Source organism: Gopherus evgoodei, chromosome 13 (assembly GCF_007399415.2).
Source record: "Gopherus evgoodei ecotype Sinaloan lineage chromosome 13, rGopEvg1_v1.p, whole genome shotgun sequence".
Classification (NCBI taxonomy): Eukaryota; Metazoa; Chordata; order Testudines; family Testudinidae; genus Gopherus; species Gopherus evgoodei.
Window position 1 is genome coordinate 31,032,839 of NC_044334.1, and position 24,727 is coordinate 31,057,565.

General features: G+C 53.5%; 2 protein-coding genes across 5 annotated transcripts in view; both read right to left on the reverse strand.

Moving 5' to 3' along the window:
- THOC5 (THO complex 5) overlaps nucleotides 1-2,484 on the reverse strand; it is a 28,736-nt gene extending 26,252 nt beyond the window's left edge. The window contains exons 1-4 of one of the 4 annotated variants that reach the window (XM_030582428.1): nucleotides 2,404-2,473; nucleotides 1,890-2,009; nucleotides 1,308-1,418; nucleotides 391-534 (exon numbers count right to left, since the gene is read on the reverse strand). In XM_030582428.1, the coding sequence (XP_030438288.1) occupies nucleotides 391-534; nucleotides 1,308-1,403 (240 nt within the window). In that variant the 5' untranslated portion in view covers nucleotides 1,404-1,418; nucleotides 1,890-2,009; nucleotides 2,404-2,473. Of the gene's footprint in view, nucleotides 1-390; nucleotides 535-1,307; nucleotides 1,419-1,889; nucleotides 2,258-2,403 lie in introns of those variants that run through there. The other 3 variants (XM_030582429.1, XM_030582430.1, XM_030582431.1) reach the window with 3 other exon arrangements.
- A 2,629-nt stretch (nucleotides 2,485-5,113) lies between these two features.
- On the reverse strand, nucleotides 5,114-24,322 carry NIPSNAP1 (nipsnap homolog 1). The gene is made up of 10 exons (XM_030582432.1): nucleotides 24,221-24,322; nucleotides 20,287-20,414; nucleotides 19,407-19,452; nucleotides 18,175-18,269; nucleotides 16,516-16,586; nucleotides 16,075-16,215; nucleotides 14,375-14,406; nucleotides 10,845-10,939; nucleotides 8,823-8,906; nucleotides 5,114-8,374 (listed from the first exon to the last, which is right to left on the reverse strand). The coding sequence occupies exons 1-10, from the start codon at nucleotides 24,298-24,300 to the stop codon at nucleotides 8,310-8,312; spliced, it is 837 nt and encodes a 278-aa protein (XP_030438292.1). The 5' UTR covers nucleotides 24,301-24,322; the 3' UTR covers nucleotides 5,114-8,309.
- Nucleotides 24,323-24,727: the final 405 nt, after the last annotated feature.

The following is a 24,727-nucleotide window of genomic DNA, read 5'->3' on the forward strand; positions in this document are numbered from 1 at the left end:
GATGTGGCCATCCTGTGGGGGCAAGAGGTGAGTTAAGGTCCATGCTCTTCACTCTCTAAACAACGGTCATTAGAGTCAGCCTGCTATGTGAACACCTGCCTAGCAGGAACTTGAACGAGACCCACCAACTTGCTTCACACAGGCCCCCAAACAGGCATCAGGCTGGGGTAATCAATAACCTGGGCTGGATTCTCTCCTGTCCCCACACCGCTGTCCTGAGCTATTCAGTCCTCTGATGTTATCTGGTTTTGCTGAGACTGTAATAAGTGCCTTCCCCCTTTGTGCATCTTGCTAGGGTGCCATGTGGATTTCAAACCCACTGCTTTCCTGGAGCAGCAGAAAGGTATTTAAAAATGCTCAGGGGAAACAACTCTAGGGGCTTCTTCTTACACTGTCTTTGCTGCCTTTGCTCTTCAGATCCTGGATTTCTGCCATGAGCCTCTGAAGTTCCTGGCAGGTTTGCTTGTAGAGTTCATAGTCTTTGCTGGGATCTCGGAGTTCCACCTCCGCCTCTTCACTGTAATACTTCACATCCTGCAAAGAGCCAGAAGTACAGAGCAGCACTTAACACTCCCTCGGCCCTCTTCTGAAAAGCCTCACCCCTGAGTCTTTCAAATCCACACTCCCTCCATTCCAAGTTTAAAGCAGCTTTATGCATCCTGAGAAGATCTGACTAATTGCTGGTGTGGCAAACTCCACCAGGGATCTCAAAGTCTAGCGAGCTAGGAGTGTCTCTTACACTGTCACCAGAGATCAGTATTGGTTCCAATCCCACGTACTTTGACAATCAAGAGAGGAAAAAGAGCAGTGAGTAAAGTTCTTTTAATATCAGCCAGGATGGAAGACAGTTCGTTAGCACTAGGCTCCAGTTTAGTTGCCACCCACACCAATCCCCCCTCAATCTTTTCAGGGCCTCTTAAAACACCCCAAGATCTTTTTGGGAGCCAGTACAAACTTGTGACACAGCAAGAAAATTGCTCAGAGAGCACAAGGTGCAAACTCTGGCTCCCATGGTCATAAACCATTTTTTCTCAGGACGCTGGCAATTGCTACTGGCGATTGTTGCTAAAATTCCCATTGACTTCAGTAAGAGTAGCGTAAGGCCAACCCTGAGCGCTTTTGAAAAGCTCATCCTTATAATACAGCGTACACACACACGGGGGGGGGGGGGTGATATTTTTCTGATGTCAAGAGCTTTTAGAACAAAGCCATGAGCTGAAGGACAGACTCTTGTGCTCCTGCAGCCCTACAGGCGTCTGATCTGCATGCAGAATTGCACAGGCTTACAATCGCCCCACCCTCCCTACCTGGTCAGGGTCAGCCCTGCTCCGCTTGCTCTCCTGCGGGGCCCCGTCGGTGCGGATGACCTTGGGTTTCCTCTTCTTGCTCGAATCAGACGACATTTCTTATTTCACAGGCTCTGGAGCAGGAGAGGAATACAAAAATAGCTTGTCTCCAAAGGGGACTTCCTCAGTTCCTTTGGAACAAACTGGAGCTACTGTCAGAGCACTAGTACACCAGTGGGAGGGTAATCCAACCCCTCCCTCCCTATCCTAGTCACTACAACTCATCGCTGAGTCCTTTCACTGCCTCCCCATTTCACGGTCAAACCTCCCCTGCTCACTTCTGAGGCCCTCTAGCACTCTGCCTCATCTGCTTAACCCACCTAGCCTCATCATATCCCCACCCCCAAGGATGTGTCAATGCCTCATTTGTTTGTCTGCTTTTCCCCACAGTCATCTCTATATTGTTTTCCATGCCATGCCTTATACATGAACGCCCTTTGCTTTGGCAAGCCAGTCCCTGGCCTCATTCAAATCCCTCTGTCTCACTGCCCGCAAGGAACAGCCCCAGATGTAACCAAACTCAACCCAGCTGCTTGACCTCACCTCTGGGAGAGGTCTGTTCCCCCAGTGCTGGGGCACATCACAAGTAAAATGGCACGGTTAGCTCTTCCGGGTCCTTGTCTTTCTATCTGTCCCACGAAGAACTCAGCACACGCGTGGGGACTGCAGATAAAATCACCGTCAGCAGAGGGGATGGGAGTGAGAACCAGCCCCTCACCCCATTCCTTGTCTCTGCTCTTGGGGGTTCGCTCAGCCAGCACCCCCCATCCGCGGCCAAAACAGCAATCCGCACACGGAGCCTCCTTCCGACGGCTGGGGAAGGGGCAGCGAGAACAGCCCCCCCGGAGCAGGGCCCCAACACTGTCCTAAGGGGCCCGGTCCCAAAACACATCGCGCCCCCCGGCACCTGGAGAGAGAAACCCCGTCACACGCAGCCCCCGCCCCGCGGGGCCCCCCCATCCATCCCGAGCGGCCCCACCGAGCTCCCCGCCCCGCCCGGCCCCAGGGGCCCCGCCGCGCTCCGAGCGCGTCCCTCCCGCCCGCCCCGGTCGCTCACCGCGCTCCCGACCCGCCACCTCCAGACTCCCAGCGGAAGCGCCGAGGCAGGAGGAGACGAGTCCTCGGTCAGCGAGGGCTAGAGCGTCCGCCGAGCTATAGCGCCCTCGGGGGGCCCTTCGCGGAGCTGCAGGAAGGACAGGGCTGGACAGATCCCTCCACCCACAGCCCACCCTGACACTTGGGGGGGGGCCAAGTCCCCTGTGGGGGCCCAGAGATCCCGAGTTGCTGCCCCTCATCTGCGGCATGTGGGGGCATCTCCCCTCATCTGCTCTGTGCTTATGGGGCAGCTGGGGGCCAGGCAGCTGAGTGCCCCAAGGGCGGCTCTGCCCCACACGGAGGGTTCAAGGAGGGGGTGGGAGTTGCGGGATGGGACATGGTATCGGGGCTCAGTTGGGCAGCGCTTGGCAAGAGGAATCAGACTTGCTGAGGTCCCAGGGCCATTGGGGGGGGGGGTTCTGGCTGGTTAGCCCCCGCCCCCCAGCCCACACTGCCCAGTCCCCATCAGGCTGGAGAAGGGTCTGCACCCCCACTGACGTCTGACAGGCTGGCAATAGCACGGGTTAGAGCAGTGGTTCCTAACCTATTGATCGTTGTGGGCTGCATATGTGGCCCACAATATGTAAAATGGGCCACAGGTTGAAACCCACAGCACCCCCTCCTGCTAAAACGCCCCACAGACTCCAGGCTATGCCCAGCACCCCACACCTAAAGAGCACCCCTGGCTTGACGTGATTTCCATCTGTCATGGAGTCCCTGGGCGATGCTCTGGAACTGCTCCCCACAAAGCCGGTCAGCACTTTGGGGAGCCCCCTCCCCCCTGGAGCAGACTGTCCCCAGGGCAAGAAGCTCACACGGCTTCACCTCCTGGGTCTCTTCTTGGAGCATTCAGCATCCTCTGCCCCTCCGTGCGCTTCCCACAGCGAGTCCACCCCAGCGGGGTCCTGGGGAAGCCATCGGGTCCTGCATCCCCACTTCGCAGTCAGACGTGACTCTCAGCCAGCCAGTAACACAGAGGTTTATTAGATGACAGAAACACAGTCCAAAACAGAGCTTGTAAGTACAGGATCCCTCAGCTGGGTCCATTTGGGTGCCAAGTGAGCCAAACAACCCTGTCTGCTCTCACTTCCTGTCCCCAGCCTGTTCCAAACTGAAACCCCCTCCAGCTCCTCCTTTCTGGCCTTTGTCTCTTTCCTGGCCTAGGAGGTCACTTGATCTCTTTGTTTACCTTTAGCTATTCCCTTGCAAGGGGAAAAGGGCCCTGGCCATTTGTTGCTAGGAGACAGATTGTCAGCCATTTATACACACTGGATACTTTTAATGCATTGGAGAAACTGAGGCACCCACACAATATTCAGAGGAAACATTAAGAACAGTTCCACTATTGTCACACCATCATATTCATAGAATATCAGGGTTGCAAGGGACCTCAGGAGTATCTAATCCAACCCCCTTGCTCAAAGCAGGACCAATCCCCAACCTCCCTAAATGGTCCCTTCAAGGATTGAACTCATAACCCTGGGTTTAGCAGGCCAATGTGCAAACCGCTAAGCTATCTCCCCCACAGGTCAGTGTTTACAGTTTGGTTCATTGGCTCTCAGCCCTCCCACTATAAAAATTGTTCCAGCACCCATGCCAGAGACCTCTCCACAGAGCAGGGCCAGAAGCAGAGCCCCAGGGCCAGGGTTGGCAGCCAGGACCCCGGGTACAGGACCAGGACTGGAGTCCCACGTAAAACCTGAGGGTGCTGCAGCACCCCTGAAAACCTTATAGTTCATGCACCTTTGCTACTCAGCGCCCCCCACCCCAGCCCCTCACTGCCCAGAGCTCCCCCACAAACCTCCCCAGAGATCCACTCACCAGACAGCTGCTGGCAGGAGCACTCCAGCAAGGTTGCCTGATGCTGTTTCCCCATCAGCCAGCCCCACTTCCTGCCAGACCCAACATTTTGATTTTTTTTCTTAGCGCACAGCTGGGCTGCTGGTGTGTGCTAATCGGGCCGCATGTAGCCACGGGTTGAGAACCAGACCACAATACAATAACTGCTTCTTCCTCCCCAGCAGGCAGAGATAGCCCCTATGCTCCTGCCCATTGTTCCCAGCACCATGGGAACCGGCTTACAAGAGGATGAGAACAGTGAACGAGAAGCTGGAGGTGAGTCAGCAGTGTGCCCTTGTTGCAAAGATGGCCAACAGCGTATTAGGCTGCATTAATAGGAGCATTGGCAGCAGATTGAGGGAAGTGATTATTCCCCTCTATATTCAGTACTGGTGAGGCCACAACTGGAGTATTGCATCCAGTTCTGGGCCCCCAAATACAGAAGGAATGTGGACAAATTAGAGAGTCCAGCTGAGGGCAACGAAAAGGATTAGGGAGCTGGGGCACATGATTTATGAGGAGAGGCTGAGGGAATTGGGCTTATTTAGTCTACAGAAGAGAAGAGTGAGGGGGGATTTGATAGCCTTCAACTACCTGAAGTGGGGGTTTCCAAAGAGGATGGAGCTAGGCTATTCTCAGTGGTGGCAGATGACAGAACAAGGGTCTCAAGTTTCAGTGGGGGAGGTCTAGCTTGAATATTAGGAACCACTATTTCACTAGGAGGGTGGTGAAGCACTGGAATGGGTTACCTAGGGAGGTGGTGGAATCTCCATCCTTAGAAGTTTTAAGGCCAGCTTGACAAAGCCCTGGCTGGGATGATTTAGTTGGAGATTGGTCCTGCTTTGAGCAGGTGGCTGGACTAGATGACCTCCTGAGATCTCTTCCAATCCTAATTTCTATGATTCTTCTCTGATCCCCAGGGCAGTTCTAACACAGCTCACTCTCACAGCACAGACAGGACCACACTGGTTTCTAACCTCATTTCCATTGCCACAGCTAAAAAATGCTGCTGTCTTGGCTTCTCCACAACACTAATCATGGCATGGGGCTACTGGCTTGTAAAGAAGTCCCCTAGCAGAATAGGTTTTGACAAGACAAATGGGGCCTTAGGTTGATTAGGGAGAGGAAAGATCACCAGGGCAGGAGGCCAGTCACCTGGCTTAAGCATAGGGCAGGGAAGCACAGGATCTGGCTTCTATTCTTGACTCTGCTGCTGACACACTGCACAACATTTCCCCTCTCTGTACCTTGGTTTCCCTCTCAGTAAAATGGGGCTAATGCCTCCTTACGGCTGCAAGGCTTCATTTATCAACATCAGTAAGACTCTTTGAGAGCCTTGGATGGAAGAGGAGAGTTGCACAAGGAACATGAAGAAGCACATACTGGATATGCAGATGGTCACCCTACACATTAGCAGTGATATGACATCCCATATACCTGTCACACTCCTGCACATTTAGCTCTGTCTTTGAACCTCAGTGGATTTCTCTACAGCCTCACATAAAGGGGCTGATTGACTCTGACCTTATGAGAACATAACTCTCAAAGCAGAACTGTCTTGAGATCCTTTCTCTGCATAGTGCCAACCTCTGCTCAGCACCCTAAGGTCGCTGAGGCAGCACTAGCCCTCTTATTAGGACAGGGGTACTTGGTGCCTTTTCCATCGTCTCATCTCCTGTAACCTCACCACAGATGGTACAAAACCCCTTCAGAGCCGCTGCCATCTAAAAAGTCTCTGTCATCCTGCCTTCTCATGTCTACTAATCTTCTCTTCCTTGTGCATCTCAATCCTGTTTAAATGGCCTTATGCCTGAAAGCTATAGAGTATCCATACAATGACTATACAACAGTGCACCAGGTACTCATCACTACCTTACACGGTTCTCAGCATGCTTTGGGATAGTTTGTACCTTGAACAAACCAGCGGGGCTCATTCTGCTGAGAAAAAATTAAGTGGTTTCTGTTGACTCTCCAAGGCAGGTGGCTCATTGCCCCGCTTGGACATGAGAGAGGTGGGAGTGGCTCTCTTGGGGACAAAGGACCTAGGCAGTCCTGAGAGAAGAACCCTAGGAACAGACAAGTCTAGGAAGAAAATCTGAGCAGATATTATGGCTTTACTAACAAAAATCAGCAACCTCCCAGGAGGGGGCAAGTTTGGACTTTACAGCCTGCTTTACGTACTATGGCTGTAGAGCAAGTTGGAGAAGACGCCTGCTCAAAGATCCCATCCCACATCAGGTTGCGTTGCACTCCACACAATGAGAGAGACCAAGGCTAGCATAGGAAATATTTAGTTACATTTGCAATCAGACACACACAAGCCCCCGCATAGAAAATGCTTCACACACAAAACAGATCTTTTTTGTTGCTTGCCACATAGCCATTAGTCATAATTAAGATAAATAATGCACAAGAGGAATTGACCTCTGTCAGAAAGGCCCGTGTAGATTGATGACCACCTCTCTTCTCGCTTTCCTCCATGCTGGGGATAGGTACAAACAGCCCTGTGACTGATGGCTGCACACACAAGGAAGGAACCGAAGTCTTCAAGAGAGAGACATGGCTCCTCTCTAAACCCTATGGGCCCAAACCTCCAATCAGATTGCATTTAGCAGGGAGACCCATTGAAGTCAAGGGCATTCTGCATTGGTGCATGGATTGGATTGCAAGACTGGGCCTTAAGATGTAAGAAAAGTGATTAAAACTGGCACCTCACTTCATGTATCTGCTCCTTGGGGCTGTATACGTGCTGGGACAAATGGACCCTCTATTCACAGAAGCTGTAGCATGGAAAGAGCTCATGGCTCTTAAATCGATCTGAACAGCACTAGACCCCGGGGCAGCAGAAGTCCTGGCTACACAGCTACTGCTACCGCTGCTGCATGTACTATTTTTGCCACAGCAGAAAAGATGCAGATGTTGACAAAGCCCAGCTTGTACTTTTCACGTCAGCTGAGCCAACGCAGCTCTGGAAGGTGGCTTCTAGTGTTAGCTAAACTCTAATTATTCACAGGGATAATGGAAAGGGGAGAAGGACTCTGCTTCATTTGCAGCTTCTGAACTAAGGGCTCAATCCTGCCTGCTGTTGTATGCCCTCCGCTCCCACCAAAGCCACCAGGATACACCACCCTGTATATCAGACCTTCCCAGTGCCACGGTGTCAGGTCAGGAGTGGGCAGATAAAAGCCTTTGGGCTTGTAAGGTCAGTTAACTGGATCTGGGAGCCATTACATGAAAGGACATGCAGGGCTCCACATCCACTTTCCAGCATACACCTCCCTGCAAAGGGAGTCTGGTGGGGTGATACAGTCTGGTTCCATCAGCAGGCAGGACTTCCTGTTCCCAAGGATACAGGTAGTGCCAAGATTCATTGGGAACAGGACGCCATATCAGGAACTGGAATTCCAACCCGGGCGAGGAAGGCGGAGTTCTCCCCTACACCAGGCTAGCCATGTGCTAACATTCATGGTAACCGACACAACCAGGCATGATGAAGGGTCCCTCCCAGTGGCATGCTGGAAAGGAGACCAGCAGCAGTCACTCCTCAGTGCTGGGAGGAACGGCATGCAGGGGAGCGGGGCTTAAAACTTCAGATGCCTGAACATTGTCTCGGCACCCAGACAGCAGTGAGCACTGGTCTAGCTAGCTTGGTGTCTGTATTAAGCTCACCACAGGGGCATAGCTCAGCTATCCTGTGCTCTATGGTCATGTCTCTCGGTCCCCAGCGGCCTCCCCAGAACAGTGTTAGGGCAAAGGGGAGTTCAGTCTCCATGGCCCATTCATATAGAGCTGGGGACCCAGAGATAGGAAACCATGTGCAGCCTTGTGCTGGTTCAGCCTACTTCATCCATCTCCCACTGGTGCTCCCGACAGAGCTGAGCAGACTGGGAATACGGAAGCACCTGGGCTAGGAGCATGGCCTCGAACTGAGAGAGACAGAAAAGGGGACAGACTCCTTCGGGGGAAATGCAGAGAAACCCCAGTGAGTCTCACTCCTGTCTGTCCGCCGACTCCTGCGCTGGAGGGATCTCACTGGAGGGGGGAGATCTTCAGGGGGATCATGATCCGAGACTCCATGTTCCGAACCAGGGGGACTGCAAAGCAAAAGGAACAAACATCACTATGCATGGGAGCCCTGGGCAGAGGGAGCTGTAAACTCTGCCTCAGCTTTGGCCCCCGAGGAGCTCCATGCCACTCCATTCTACCAGCAGGAGGCACTGCAGGGCACTGATTATAGGAGAGATCTCATTTACTCTGATTTCAGCCCCTCCCAGGAGGCACGCTGAAAAAGAGTAACGGTGGAGTACTGGCTATAGAGGAGATAGAGTGTGCCACAACAGAAGGCACATAGTCCAGCTGCTCCAGTATCCTCTTTCTGGCTGTGAGCAGCCAATACTACTTCATAGGAAAGCATATAATCCCTCACTAGGCAACACTATATCATAGGGGGCTTTTCTTCCTGACCACAGCTCACAACTGGCTTCGGCCCTGGAACATGAGGATTAGAGTTCACAGCAGCAGCCACTCCAGAGAAGCACTCACCTGTATAGTACACATTCTCATCCCAGCCTCGCTTCCTCCAGGCAGCATTCCTTGTCTCCTCTCGAGACTGTAGGTCCTTGTAGGCTGAAAGAAGAAAATGACAGGTGTGGAGGTGGGGGTATCCCCCACATTTGCTGATGTCTAGTGTTTGCTGCCAGCAGCAGCTTAGCAAGAAATCCAGGCAAAAGGGAGCAGCCCAGTCTAAGTCTTGGTGTGTCTCCATGGTGTGCTTTAATGCTATGGGTGGGAGGCTGGGAGGAGGGTCTCTGATAGGAGGGTTGTGTACATGAAAGCAGTGGGAGGTTCACTCTCCAGGACCAATTCAATCCTACCAAAGGTGCCAATCGGTGCCAGTGTTAATGGTGGGTTTTGTGATGAGGATAACTGTCCACTTCGAATTGGGCTGAGACCCACCAAACCCATTTCACATGGGTGCTCTTGCACTGGAGAAGAGATGCAGCAGTGGCAGGCTGGCCACAGACACTTTGCAGGCTGCTCAGAAGTGGTTCATGGCCATCTCAGCTGATTGCTTTTTTGCAGGAGCTAGGGGTTCTCCCCAGTCTCTTTCCATCAGATTTCCGTGTGAGTAACAGCACTCTCTTCCCTACCCTCTCAACTGGATACGGAGTTATTTTCACTCCTTGTCCTAAAGTGTTGTGTATGCTGCCAAGCATCATTAAACCAAGCTACCATGTTCCACCCCAGAGTTGGCTGCATTTTGTTGGCCCTCCCTTTGGAAGCAGTTTGCAAAACACACAGGGATCCTTCCTGATGACAGGCACAAAGGAAACGTACAATGTTCCTATTTTAAAACTCACATGCATCTGCCCTAGTCACTTGGGCTATGGTTGCCAAGCAGCAGCGGTAACTAGACCTAGTAGGAAAATTTTGGATGAAACATTTTTTCCTTAGAATTTGGACATGTTTTGCGGGACTGTGTTGATTTTGGTGGAATTCCACCAAAAACCAGAATGAACCTGATGGAACCCTGCCTGCCATTGCAAACCTGTCTGCTTTCCTGCCAGCCTGGAGGACTGATAGAAAGCCCAGAGCCTGGGGGTAGGTAGGTCTACACTGCAGTTAATCACCTCCAGGTGGCCCATGTCAGCTGACTCAGGCTATGGGGCTGTAAAATTGTGGTGTAGACGTTCAGGCTCAAGAAGGAGCCCGGGACGAGGATCTCAGAGCCTGGGCTCCAGTCCAAGCCTGAATGTTTACACTGCAGTTTTTGCAGCCCTGCAAGTCAGCTGACACAAGCCAGCCCGGGGTGGGGGGTGTTAATTGCAATGTAGACACACCCAGAGAGTTCAGATTCCCAGTTCCTCAGGAGCCTGGGTTGGCAGGGCTGTCAGGTCCCTGGCTCCCCATCAGCTCACCAGGTGGACTGCCCCAGAGCTGGGGCTCCCAGTATGGCTGGGTGGAGAATGTGTCTTTTTGTTCTGCATTTGTACCATGCCTAGCACAACGGGTTCCTGCTCCTATGTGCTCCGGTAATTCAATATCAGAACTGAGAAATACTGCGGGGTGTTTGGAACAGGAATAAAACCTCACACCCCGCCCTGAAATGGAATCCCTGCTCTCTGCCCAGCTCTCAGTGCTAGGTACAATTCAGGAGATACAAAATGTAACTGATGGGGCAGGAGCAGCTTTAAAGGCACTTGGTGATAATAAACCATCTTACAATGCTTTCAGCAGTGCAATAAGGACCAGCCTCTGAAAGCAGGCGTGAGGGTGAAAACAGGTGTTGGTGATGGCGTGTATGTGTTAGGAGGGTGTTGGGGGAGGGGATAAGGGAACAAATTTAGGGCCCAGCAATCAAACTAAATCTCCCTTTCGGAACGGCCAGGGTCAGAAGTTGATTAAGTGGCAAGAGAGGGCACATGGGCATTTCATGCTCTAGGATGCATCCTCGCAAAAGCAGGACCCTTGTGCTGAGGTGCTGGCAGAGCAAAGTTACTCACCAGCTGAAGCTCATGCCAGACAATGGCTAATAAATACTCAAGGAAAAGGAAAGCCACCTACCCCAGAGGTGATGAACGACATAGAGCTCTCCAATCTGGGAGAAGAACCCACCCACGGCTTCCTGGTTTTTCTGACGGTATTTAATGGCTCGAGCCCTAGCAAAGACATAGGAGGAGAGAAGCAATTAGGTGGTATTGCTCTGGGATGCAACCGGCATTACCAGAGGCATTTTGAAGTTTCCATAGAAGCCTAATTATCCAACCTCCTGCTATGCAAGTCTCCTTTAATGATCCCAGGCTACTGGCTAGCCAAACATACCCGAAATCACCCATGTGCAATAAGACGTGGTCATATGGATATTGCCATAGTCAGCAGCAGGGCTTGAACTAGAAGACATCAGCACAAGACACACAGGCCTCAACCCTTAGAACTACAGGAGAAACAACATCCACAGGGAAGAAGTAGCAGGCTGTTCTTGTCGCCGTAGGCCTGGCACTAAAGGGCACCATTCTCATGTATGTAGTGTGTTGTACATGCAGTCAGAACAGGCCAGGCTTTACCTGGTTCCTCCAGCTAAGAGGAAGAAATTAACAGCAAGAGAGTGAGAAAACAGAGCAAAGAAAGTAGTGAAAGTTCAACTGAGATTCAGGCGGAAGGATGGCCCAACAGACAGGGGACTTGTCTGAACTAAGCCCACGTCCAGACTAACCCGCGGCATCGGCGGGTTAAAATCGATTGCTCGGGGATCGATATATCGCGTCTAGTCTGGACGCGATGTATCGATCCCCGAGCGCACTTACATCGATTCCGGAACTCCATCAACCCGAACGGAGTTCCGGAATCGACACGGAGAGCTGCGGACATCGATGCCGCGCCGTCTGGACGGGTGAGTACCTCGATTTTAGAAATTCGACTTCAGCTACGTTATTCACGTAGCTGAAGTTGCGTATCTAAAATCGATTTTAATACCCTAGTCTGGACGTGGCCTAAGTCTCAGCAGACCTGAGTTCAATACCTGGCTCCATCACAGACTTTGGGCAAGTCACATCTTCTAGCCTGCACCTAAGATCCTGTATGATGGGGCTAATACCCCCCCTATCTGGGGGTGGGGATAAAATCCATTAATGAGTGGGTGGTGCTCAGATGCTACAAGGGTGACAAGAACAATATAAGCATCTAGCCAGAGCCTTATGCATGCCATAACTTCAATACAATAGCAGCCCCCACCTTGGTATTAGAGATGCTTGTATGTTATTTTGGATACATGTAATTAAGACATGGCCAATGCTGGCATGAAAAGACCAGACCGCTTTTGCCCAATGCAGACCCCCTTTATACGCTACTAGAGTCCATTTCCACATTGCAACAATAGTTGAGATCGTACAATGCAGCCACTCACCTCCCACTATTGGCCCAATCCTGCAGCCTTCCCTTGTGTCAGCTACCCACAATGGGACCATCACCATAGGGGCAAGGGGCCTTGTAAGTTCTTTGTAGCTATATTACAGTGGCTTCTAGAATCTCCAGCTGAGATCCAGGCCTCCGTTGGGCTAGGCGCTGTATGAACACATAGTAAGAAATACTCCCTGCCCCAGAAAGGGTCTTTTCCTAATACCCAGCCGAGGTAGGGAGGAAGCATTGTCTCCACATTACAGATGGGGAAACTGAGGCCCACAGATGTTAAGTGTCTGGCCCAAGGTCATGCAGAGAGTCTGTGACAAAGGTAGGAAATGGACCCAGCTCTCCTGACTCCCAGTGCTTTAACCACTAGGCAATCCTGAAGTCAACTGGGTTACTCAGGTGTTTAGCTGGACTGGCCTTGCAATTACTCTGATCTTCAGTACTGTTTGGGTCCAACTATACTGTGGTCTGTGTTCTCGGCCACAGAACCGTGAGCGGATGTTACCCATGGAAGGCCACTGCCTCAGCTGGAGAAGCATCCAGCATTGAGCAAAGAGGTGAAAGGAAAGCTTGGTGCAGGGGAAAGGAAAGAATTGAGGGAAAATGACCTCAGAGCACGTATACAAAGCGGGTACAGCTCCCTGCTGGGGAAACTGAAGCATGGAGAGATGAAGTAACTTGTCCAAGGTCACTCAGCAGCTTATTATGTGACCTTGAGTGAGTCACTACGGCTCCTATCACATGCCAGACTGTGACATCTTGGGGCAGGGATGTTTTAGTACAATGGGGTCCTGCTCCCTATTTGGAGCTGCCTTTGGGTTCTACCACATCACAAATAACGTACAGCATCAACAGGACTAGAACTTGGGTCTTCTGACTCTGAGCCTAGTGCTCCAACTCCCAGCATCCTGCTGCTCACATTCCCAACACAAGCGCTTAATGTGGTCTCCTTCTGCATACGGTGATGCAAGGTGCTGGCTGCTCTGCTTTGGGCCTCGCTTATGGAGCTCATGGCATTCAAGGGGCAGTTCCAGAGAGGTGAGATTTCAGTTAAAGCTGGATGGACTGGCACTACATAAGAATGGCCGTACTGGGTCAGACCAAAAGTCCATTTAGCCCAGTATCCAGTCCAATGACAGTGGCCAGTGCCAGGTGCCCCAGAGGGAATGAATAGAATAGGTAATCGTCAAATGATCCATTCCCGGTCGCTCACTCCCAGCTTCTGACAAACAGAGGCTAGGGACACCATCCCCGCCCAGCCTGGACCTATCCTCCATGAATTAATCTAATTCTTTTTTGAACCCTGTTAGGTCTTGGCTTTTACAACACCCTTTGGCAAAGAGTTCCACAGGTTGACTGTGTGTTGTGTGAAAAAATACTTCCTTTTGTTTGTTTTAAACCTGTGCCTATTAATTTCATTTGGTGACTCCTAGTTCTTGTGTTGTAAGAAGTAAATAACACTTCCTTATTTACTTTCTCCACATCAGCCATGATTTTATAGACCTCTAGCATATCTCCTCTTACTTGTCTTTTCTAGGCTGAAAAGTCTCAGTCTTATTAATCTCTCCTTTTACAGAAGCTGTTCCATACCCCTAATCACTTGTGTTGCCCTTTTCTGAACCTTTTCCAATTCCAATAAATTTTTTTTGAGATGGGGTGACCAGATCTGCATTCAGTATTCAAGATGTGGATGTACCATGGGTTTATATGGAGGCAATCTGATATTTCCGTCTTATTATCTATCCCGTTCTTAATGATGCCCAACATTCTGTTGGCTTGACTGTCGCTGCACACTGAGTGGATGTTTTCAGGGAACTATCCACGACTCCAAGATCTCTTTCTTGAGTGGTAACAGCTAATTCATACTCCATCATTTTATATGTATAGCTGGGATTATGTTTTCCAATGTGCATTACTTTGCATTCGTCAACACTGAATTTCATCTGCCATTTTGTTGCCCAGTCACCCAGTTTTGAGAGATTCTTTTGTAACTCTTCACAGTCTGCGTGGGACTTAACTATCTTAAATAGTTTTGTATCATCTGCCACCTCACAGTTCACCTTTTTCCAGATCATTTATGGATCCCTGTCCAGCCAGAGACCCCTGCACGGCTGGGCTCTGTTCCCACTCTGCACAGCACTAGGATTGCTAGTCAGGAATACAAAGAGGCTTGAAGGTTCAATGCTTACCAGTTATTCCCCCACTCGATCATGGTCCCTGGCTGGAAAGAAAGAGAAGGAATTAAAACCATGTCACGACTGCATTTATCCTCTGTAAGCTGGGGATCAAGGTCATTCTCAGGCTCTGCTTGCCCACCTGGGCCAGACAGGAATCCCACACCATCACCCACCCTGTATGGTAGGGCAGAGCTGACTAGCTGTATTAACTGAGGTGCTCACTCCCCCAAAACATCAGGCACAGGCCACTGCCAGACCAGGATAGCAGATCAAATGGTCTGAGCCAGGTGGGCCCACTTAGCTCCTCACCCTGTGCTCTAGACCAGTGGTTCTTAACCTGGGGTGCACACACCCCCTGGGGATGCAAGATGCCCTTTCAGCAGGTATGGTACGTAGAAGAGAAAGAAATCTTAGAAGAATTCTTGTTCTGTGAACCACTGCAACTAACTACAAAAGGAATCGATGGGTCAATCTCATCAGCCCTCTTTTTGAAGCACAAGATAACGCCTGACATGTGTGGATCAATTTACACCAATGGTGCCCCTGCCATGCTATGAAAAAATTCAGGATTTGTTGCCTATGTAAAGAAAGAAGTACCTCATATCACGATCACACATTGTATGTTGCACTGTCATGCACCTGCCGCGAAGACTTTGCCTACAAGATTGAAGGATACTTTGTCTACTGTGGTGAGCACAGGAAACTTCATCCAGGATGTGCTCTAAATCATCGCCTTGTCTGTGCTTTTTGTGACGAAATTGGTGCTGAGCACACTGTCCTCCTTTTCCATACAGAAGTGAGGTGGCTTTCCCGTGGCGGAATGCTTACTCGTATTTTTGAAATGCACGAAGAAATAAGTCAGTTTCTTTGTAACCAAAGCAGTAATTTAGTTGATGACTTCGAAAATAGAGAGTTCATCCTTTGCCTAGAGTACATGGCAGATGTATTCATACACTTAAATGAACTCAACACATCTGATGTGCTCAACTAGCACTGTTTCCACAACTGGCGAAGACAGAGCTGGAGATCCTTGTGCCATTTGCGACTACACACTTGTGTGAGATAGGATTTTCATCACTCTTACACATCAAAACAAAGGCCAGAAACCACCTAAATGCAAGTGATAACATGCATGTGGCTATTTCAAAAAGAAGTTCCTCGTTTCTCGAACATCATTGAACAAAAGCAACAGCAGAAGAGTCACTGAGCCGGTGAACTTTAAAAAAGTGTGTAATTTTTCAAGTATTCTTAATTTTACTGTGAAATTAAAATATATAATTCGATCTCTTTCGTTCTATAGTTATGATATACCTAGATTTAAAGAACTGACCTACTTCAACGATTTTTGCTAAAGGGTGCGAGAACATATTCTGAGCACCAAAAGGGTGCAGGCTGCAGTACAGGTTAAGAACCACTGCTCTAGACTATTGCTGTTGCATATGTGGGGGTCCTTGAAGGCGCTTTGAGGGAAAACATTCTTGTCTGTACCAGTCATTTATCAGATGGAGGAGCAGTGTCCCCCATTGATTTAGTTCCTGAAACTGTCTGGAAGACAAGGATTAGTTCCCAGGGTTTGGGGTTCCCAGAACCCTGCTCTGAGCAAGGGACCTGCCTGTGGACAGGTCTAAAGGCCGTGCTGCTTCATTGCTCTACTGTCCTTAGCCCAGTAATGGTCGCTGCTCCCCCACGAGGCTCCGGAAGGAGCAATTTACCTTTAGCTTGTACGTTCTCAGCTCGTAGAGGTTGGGCCCGACTCGGGGCAAAGGCTCATTCCAGAAACTGAATTCCAGGAGTAACTGGTTCCTGCGAGACAGCAGCATCGTACTTCTCTCCTTGCGGAACTCCAGGTACTCCTGCAAAGAACAACAGCTGAGGGATGCCGCTGCCCCCAGGGGCTGGGAGCACGAATCCCAGCGATGACGCACCAGGGTTCCACTGTGCCCAGGGGCTCGGGGGGCAAACTGCCTGGAGCACCTGCATGGGGAAGAAGGGGATGCAGAGGGCTGCCGGCTGGAGGAGGGGCATGGTGCACATGGCAGGGAGACTGCAATCACCTGACATGGGGTCAGTGCATATGCAGCGCCTTGGGGGGGCGTACGACAGAGCTGAGGTGGAATTATGCTTAGGAGGAGCTATGGTGAAGTGTGCGATACCTTGTTCTGTTTCAGTTTGTTCATACAGTCCATGAGTGCCGGGTACCCGCCGGAGAAACGCCAGAGGTGCACTGCAACGAGAGAGTCAGGCCTGGCTGGGAGTCCTTGTGATGCGAACACGAGTGGTCAGCGACTGTCCAGGGACCCAAGCACTCCACCCAAGCTGCCCCATGCTCCAGGGCTAATTCCCCCTGTCTTGCAAACTCCACCCTGTCTCAGCCAAGGGCAGAGGCGGCCAGGCCAGAGCCAGGTGACCTGCCCAGCAGGATCGAAGGAAGTCAGTACATACACACCACAACTCATGGCTCTCTCTCCACAGCTAGGCCTCCTTTCTGGGCTAGTGTGGAGTAGTGCTGCAGCCCTGACCTTTGCTGCCAATTTCACCCTCCTTGGCCCATCACTGATTCGCTACCCCATGCTGGGCAAGGAGAATTTTCTGCATGACTTTGCTTTGTTTTTTCTGAGTTCATCTGTGCTATCGACCCCAGGCACAAGAGGGGCTGATGGGAGCTGTGGAGAGGGGGTGCTGGGTTAGCTTCTCCTTCTTTACAGCCAGAGACCTAGGTTCAAGTCCCAAGTGACAATAAGTGAGCTGGACCAAAATGCGAGTTTGCTCACATCAGAAAACCACCCATATGATTTGACATGACTGACAGCGTCTGCTCAAGATAGAGCCTGGCAGTACACGAGCACTAATGACATACATATGTAGATAAAACAGTTACTTTCAGCAGATCCTGATACCTCACATGGCCTGCTTTACCTGCAATATCACAATATATATACACATAAGGAATAGGGAGGGTTACAGGGCGAGGTGCTCCCCCAAGGTACAGCATGTCACACTGACCACGTGCATCTGGGCAGGACTGGGGCCTAGGGTATGTTTGACCATCTTCAAGTGTGGCTTTTCTCTCACTAGGTACCTATATGGGGGCGGGGGGGGGGGGTACAGGCTCTGGGAGGGGGTCGGGGGTGCAGCGCTTAGCTTGAGCTCCAAGGCGGGGCAGGCTGGGGGGCCTCCACGCACTGCTGCCCCAGGCACCGCCCCTGCAGCGTCCTATTGGCTGCCGGGGTGCTGGAGGCGGGGGCAGCGTGTGGAGGCACAGCCCCACTCCTGGGCCACAGGGAGGGCCCGGCAGCCCCTGGAGCGAGCAGGCAGAAGCCTTTTAGCTCCGCTGCGCTGCTAGTGGTGAGTAGGGCCTCGGGCCATGTAAATCGCCCAGGGGATGTGGGGTGGGGGGAGTGCCCAGGGGCGGCAGGCGGGCCAAGGGAGAGACCCTGCCCCAAAACTGCTGGAGCCCCACAGGCCACATTGGGGAGGTTCTCAGGCCGCAGTGGCCCACGAGCCGGGAGTTTGAGACCCCTGGTTTAATTTGAACCCCCCTCTCACTTGCATTTCAGTCTGTTTCCACCAGAAGGCAGGACAGCCACAGAGAGAAGTACAGGCTGTGCATCTGAGGCCAGCTCTGGGCAATGAATAGTTCAGGTCTCCATCCCGCATCCCGAGTCAATGAGCCCAGCCCTTGGTAGGACAGGGAACACGTTTCCTGAGCTGCCTGCTTCCTGCAACCTTTCAGGCTGCACCTTGGGCCACCAAAGGCTGTGCAATGCCCACATCATGAGCCCACGAGTCCTGCCCAGCAGCCACCTGCTCACCTGCCTGGTCCTGCTCTCCGTACCACGTGTTCCAGTTCCCAACCAGGTCACAAGGGTAATCGGTGTCTGAGTGCAGCTTGGGCAGCACCTCCTCCCTGCAGAGGATGCAGAAGGGTCACGGGGAAATGCCTATGGGTGGCTCGGACTGCCCTGCAGAAGAGCTGCATTTAAGGTCCTTCCTCCTGCTGCCCAGGCTATGAGGGACCAGGCAGATGGGGAAGCAGGAGGCAGAGACCTGAAGCTGGCAGTGGGAAAGGTTGAAATCTCTCCTCACCCCTCCAGCTAATGGGGGGCTGCACCAGCTGACACTCCAAGGCAGAGATACCAGTGCAGGCTGGGGCCTGGGGTCAGTGTGAGAGAACACAGGGCTCTGGCAGTGACTAAACACTCCCCCCACCCCTTACAGGGGGTAACGGGCTGGTCCTGGCCAAGACTCCACCCATGCCCGCCCAACTCACCCTTCCAACCCAACACGGAATGTCTTGGGCATGAACTGGAGCAAAGTGCTGGTTGCAAGGGATGAGCTGCACCATGTGCAACATAGTGAGTCAACTCAAGCTGACACACTCATGCTTCCTTGAGCAATACTGAAAGCCAAGGCCCTGGAGACAGCAGGAGGGATGCACTGGCCTCATAGGACATAAGAACGGCCAGACTGGGTCAGACTGAAAGGTCCTTCTAGCCCAGGACCCTGCCTTCTGACAGTGGCCAATGCCAGGTGCCCCAGAGGGAATGAACGGAGCAGGAAATCATCCAGTGATCATCCCAAACAGAGGCTAGGGACAATTCAGAGTCTGTGAACCTGGGTTTCACGGGACAGGGAAGAAAGATGGGACAGAAGGGGGAGCAGGAGCAGTGGCTGGGGAATGAACAGGGAGCTGCAGAAGGAAGCTTAGAGGCAGAGCTGAGGCTCTCACATCAGCCTGCTGAGGGTCTCAAAACACTTTGGAAACACATAGGAGTGAGACCCTGCAGCACAGCGAGGGGTGAGTCAGAATCCCTTCCCCTATTTTACAGACAGGGAAATTGAGGCACAGAAAGGGGAAGTGATTTGCCTAAGGTCACACAGAACCCAGGAGTCCTGACTCCCAGTCCTGTGCCTTACCCACAAAGCCCTGCTCCTCCCTACACAGGGGCCCGTACAAGGAACAACTCCAACAGTCAACCCCGCTAGAACCTGTTGCCCCACAGGCTCCCGTCACTGCAGAGGTGCGGGTGGGGGCGACACTCACGTCAGGCTGTTGTAAGCGTCCAGGCATTCGGGCTTCACATTGTGAACTGCAGCAAGGAAACAGACAGGAAAAGTCACGTCAGCAGGGCAGAAATTCAGCCTCAAGCCGCAGGGAACACAAGGGCAGGGCTAAGAGCAGCCAGCCATCTTCCTGGGCTGCGCAAAGTGACATGCGGGCATCTGGCCTCCATGCAGCTCTCACTCTCCGAGCAGTAACACTGCTTTCACGTACCCCAACTCCCTCCTGCCCCACACCATGATTCTCTGCACAACCCTGGTTCTAATGCACAGCAGGGTCAGGCACTGGAGACCAGGAACCAGCCTCTGACATGGCACGACTGCCAGTCTCAGCTTCAAGAACACCAGGAAGCGAACAGCAGGGGGCGCTGCAGGGCACATCGGGGAGATGGGCAGGACTGGACAGCAGGGGCATGCAGGGCAGCGAGGTGCGTGAGCAGAACCCTGTCTGCGCGTGCACCCAAGTGCTGTATCCCCGAGAAGGTTATTAACCTCCTGGCAGGCCCATCCCCGGCCAGCTGGGTGATTTGCCAATCAGATTCCCCTCTCCTACTGTCCCCAACTCAGAGGGCAGACGAGCCTCCACACCCACGCAGGGCCAGCTTTAAGCACACAAAAAGTAAACATCTGCTTGGGGCCCTGCAGCTCACTGCATGGCCCAGGGAGGGGTAGGGGGAGGAGTGGAGATGGAGGCACTCCCCCAGCAGGATTGGCATGGGGGGGGGCCTCCAGATCCACCGCCAGCAGGTAGGAGCCCCACAAATGACAAGGCTACCCCCGAACACTGACCGCCCTCCCTGATGCTGGCGTGTAGATTGCAGTGGCCTGGAGCCAAGGGAAGGACAAGGAGAGGGGCAGCTCACACTGGATCTTGTACAGGTTGCTGGTTTCTTTCTTCGACAAGAGTGTGGAATGAGCATCCGTTCGGGGATCCACTTTGTGGACAAAGAGTGAGCGGAACCAGCTGCCCTCGCTGTCCCTGGAGTATCCCCTGGAAGAAGGCGCAGAGGTCAGCAAAGGCAGAGATGGGCCGAGGCGTAGGAGGGAGTGAATACAGGGCTGCAGTCAGGTCCTCTCTCTCTGGCACCCACAGGCTGTCAACAGCAACAGGAGGTATCTGCCATGCACTGCTGGGTTCCCTAGCGGTCTGAAGTCCCTGCCCAGAAAGAGGTCCTGGAGGACTGACTTACACTCTGCCAGGAGCAATGTCCCAGTAGCCAGGAGCAGGTAACTGAACAAGGCCAGATGAGGAAGAAAATCCGTAACACAGCCACCTAACTGAACTAGTCTTGTTACCTGTGTAAGGAACCAGCCCTCTGAGAACACCTAAATCCTCAGGGGATCAGAGCGCAGGGCACAGGCAGTGAGCAACACAGACCCCTCCTCCAAACTGCTCTCCCCCAGGCGTTCAGGAATTCGAATCCCCCACCCCCACTGGATCAGGCTGGCTAGTGCAGCACCTTCAGGGCACGCTGGCCTATTTGTCAACACAAGGTTTTGCCAGAGGGGGCAGGGTTCTGGGCTCTGTTCAAGGGGAGATGTGCCACTGAGGCAGCTTGCTGCATTAGTCCGGGGGTTTTAATTGGATCCACTTGCTTAGAGAGGAGGACAAGCACATTTTATCAACCAAAAATAGGCACACATTGACTGCCACAGGCTCAAAAATACTTGCATGTAAAACACAGGAAGCAACATTTCTTCAAGGAATCCTTGGTAATTAACAACTGAGGTCCTAATACCAAAGAACAGGGATTAAAGAACACCCCAGAGTTTCAGAACTCCGCTCCCCAGAGCCAAGAGGAAGGGCGGCATCCCAGCCAAGGGGAATGCACAGCACTGCAGTGCATGGGCTTGGCTGTGCAGCTCCTTTTCAGAGTCTGCCAGCAGAGGCCCTGCAGACACGGTTTGGGTGCCTGTCCAATCTGTGGCTCTTCAGGAAAAGGAGCAGGGTTTAAATGTGGCACAGCGTACAGAAGCCTGTGCCAGGGACCCTTGTCAGGCTGCCTCCTGTTTAAGCCCCACTAACGCAGGATGCGCCACCTTCGGTCCAAGACCTTCTAGAGGTGGCCTCTCCAAACTCTTCACCTGCACGTGCAAAGTAAGAGGCTGTGTCCAGGGCTGAAATCACAAGGGGGTGAAAGGTGCACACAGGTGGGACAGCGACACTCCTCTCAAAGTCTGCCTCTAATCCCAGCAATTCATCACTGGTAAAACAAATCAACAGTGCAGTAGTGACAGCGACATTTATAGTGTTGTTGGGCTTCAGTACTAACGACCAAGGAAGCATCTTTCTCTCAGAGCTATTGTTGCAGGCTGGCTGCAGACTCAGGAAGACAGTGCTGCATCAGGACATCTTTGGAAAGTCATCTTTACCAGGGCCATCCAGAGAATTAGGGGGCTTGGGGTCTGCGAACTGCTGCGGAAGACCTGGCACTTTCGCGGTGGGTCCCAGAGCGGAAGGACCTCCCGCCGCCGAAGACCTGAAATGAAAGAAGCTCCGGGGCCAGGGCCCCACGAGAGTTTTCTAGGGCCCCCAGAGTGAGTGAAGGACCCCACTGTGGAGGCCCCTGCAGGGCCCAGGGCAAATTGCCCCACTTGTCCCCCTCTCTGGGTGGCCCTGATCTTCACAACCATAAGGGCTGGAAACATCCTGGAGGTGCCAGAGTAGTATTGCCATGGTGTACTGATGCAGATACAGATCCATCTCCCCAGCTCTGTCCCTCCCATGAAAATCAGCAGAGATACAACATCCACAATTTGTGCCTGGCAAGACCTTTGCCCAATGCTACAATCTCTAGTAACGCATTAACAACAGAGAGAAAGATAAACAACCCTCCTCCTGGCTTCAAACAAGCCTGCCAGATGCTTCCTGAACGTTTCAAACCTTCACTGGGCCCCCTGCATCCTTCCATCCTCCGAATCCTAATAATCCAGAGCAGCCGGGAGTGACCCCCCCGGGGGCCTGAGTTGCCCATCAGTCCCTTGGCACATCATTGTTACAAAGAGCTTTGAAATCGGGCTGGATGGGCAGGATTGTTTGCCATCAACCTGGGGGCTCTATTCTGCTGCAGATCTGTTATGCCCAGGTTAGGATCTTGGGGTTGCAGGCCTTTCTCCTCTTACTCCTTTGAGCTCAGTGCAATTACTCCAGACTTGGAGGGCAGAATCAGGTCCCTTGGTAAATGACCCCCCGTGATTGCAAGTCAGCTCCTAGGGGTGCCCCCATCTCTCCTGCTCCCCTCAGTCGTACAAAACTCACGGAAGTGGATTCATTCTCTCTCCTAACAATACAGTACCCTGGGACAAGAGCACATGGCATGGCATGGCATGCCCTGCCCTGCCTTCTGGGCCCAACCGTGGCTGCCTGAGCATTGGAGAAGGGACCACTTGCAGCTAATTGTTGGCCTTTCAAGCCTTGCGCCTGCCCTTCCCCAGACATTCAAACAGCTGCCCTCAACCCCCCAATTCCCTTGCCAAACTTAGGGTGGGGATTTTGCAAACTCAGACACTAAAGTGCCTACGGTAACCAGAGAATAAGGCTCCCAAGCCAAGAGCAAAAGTGACAGTGATGGAAGGGAGAGACAATAGGGGTGCAGAGGTCCATGCCGGGAGGGGATAAGAGGGAGGGAGATGATGACATGGGGAGAGGTGACAAAAGGGCCCACAGTGGCCCTAATGAAGGGAGGGGTAAGGGGATGATGGGGAGCACACAGTGTCCCAGATGTGCAGAGGCCCTTGGCAGAGGTGATGGGTGGAAAGGGACACAGATGGAGGGCACTGGAAGGGGTGGCACAGGGGCCAGAAGCAATGGGGGTATGAGGGACAGGGATGGAGAGGATGGACACTTTGGGGGGCAGAGGCCAAACATAATGGGGCATGTGGGAACAGGAGACGGACGCTTTGGGAGCAAAGGCCTGGGGTAATGAGGGTATGAGGGTGCATGGGATGAACACTTTGGGGCACAGGGGCCTGAGATAATAAGGATACAGGGCCCTAGGGATGGTTGGGGCACAGGAACCGAAGGTGATGGGGGCAGGGGATGGACACGTTGGAGGACGGTCCTGGGGTAATGGAGGCGCAGGGGATGGACGCATTGGGGGACAGGGGCCTGGGGTAATGGGTGTATGGTGAAGAGGGGATGGGCACATTGGGGCTGGAGGTGATTGTGGTACAGGGGCACCGGGGATGGACACGTCAGGGCCTAGGGGCTGGATGTGTCAGGGCACAGAAGTGATGGGGTTACGGGACTCCATAGACAAACATCAGGGCACAGGAGCTGGAGGTGACGGGAGCCCAGGGGACGGACGCGTCAGGGCGCAGGGGACGAGGGCCCAGGGAAAGGACGCGTCAGGGCGCAGGGGTGATGGGGGTACAGGACTCCGCGGACGGACACGTCGGGGTGCAGGGGCCGGAGGGGCCAGGGGCCCAGGGGATGGATGCATTGGGGCGCAGGGGACCAGGGACACAGGGGATGGACACATCAGGGTAGAGGGGACAGGGACCCGGGGGCTGGACACGTCAGGGCGCAGGGGACGGGGCCCAGGGGACAGACACGTCGGGGGCGCCGGGGTGATGGGGGTACAGGACTCCGCGGATGGACGCGTCGGGGCGCAGGGGCCGGGGGTGACGAGGACCCAGGGGACGGACGCGGCGGGGCGCAGGGGCCGGGGGTGACGAGGACCCAGGGGACGGACGCGTCGGGGCGCAGGGGGTCCGGGACTCCGCGGACGGACGCGTCGGGGACCCGGTTGAGAGGGGCGATGCCGGGGTCGCGGCCGCAGGGGAGCCGGGGCTCACCGGGCTCCGCTCAGGGCCAGGCAGGGTCCCCGCAGCAGTCGCCGCAGCGCCGGGCTCTCGCACACCCGCGTCGCCATCATCGCGCTGCGGAGGCTCCGCCGCAGCCCGGCGGTGCGCGGGCGGTGGGGCCCGGGAGGCGGAGGCGGAGGCGGGGCCCGGGCAGGGGCAGGCTCAGCGCGCGGCGTCCAGCGCTGCCGGGGCCGCCTCCCTCGCGCCCCAGTCCGCTGCCGCCGGGCCCCACAAAAACCCCCTGAGCCTTCCCCGCCCCACCCCTTTCCCGGCCCGCCCCCAACATCCTAGCCCCGCCCCTTCTCCAGGCCCCGCCCCCGCTCTCTGCATTCCCTCTCCCTGGGGGGTTCACTCATGTCACTGGGTTGGGGCGCAGGCTTGCCGGGGCGTAGGCTTGCCTGGCCTGGCATGTGGCGAGGCGCCCTGCCTGGCCTGGCACCACGCTGCGCCCTGGAAGTGGCCAGCAGGTCTGGCTCCTGTGCAGAGGGGCGCCGGACG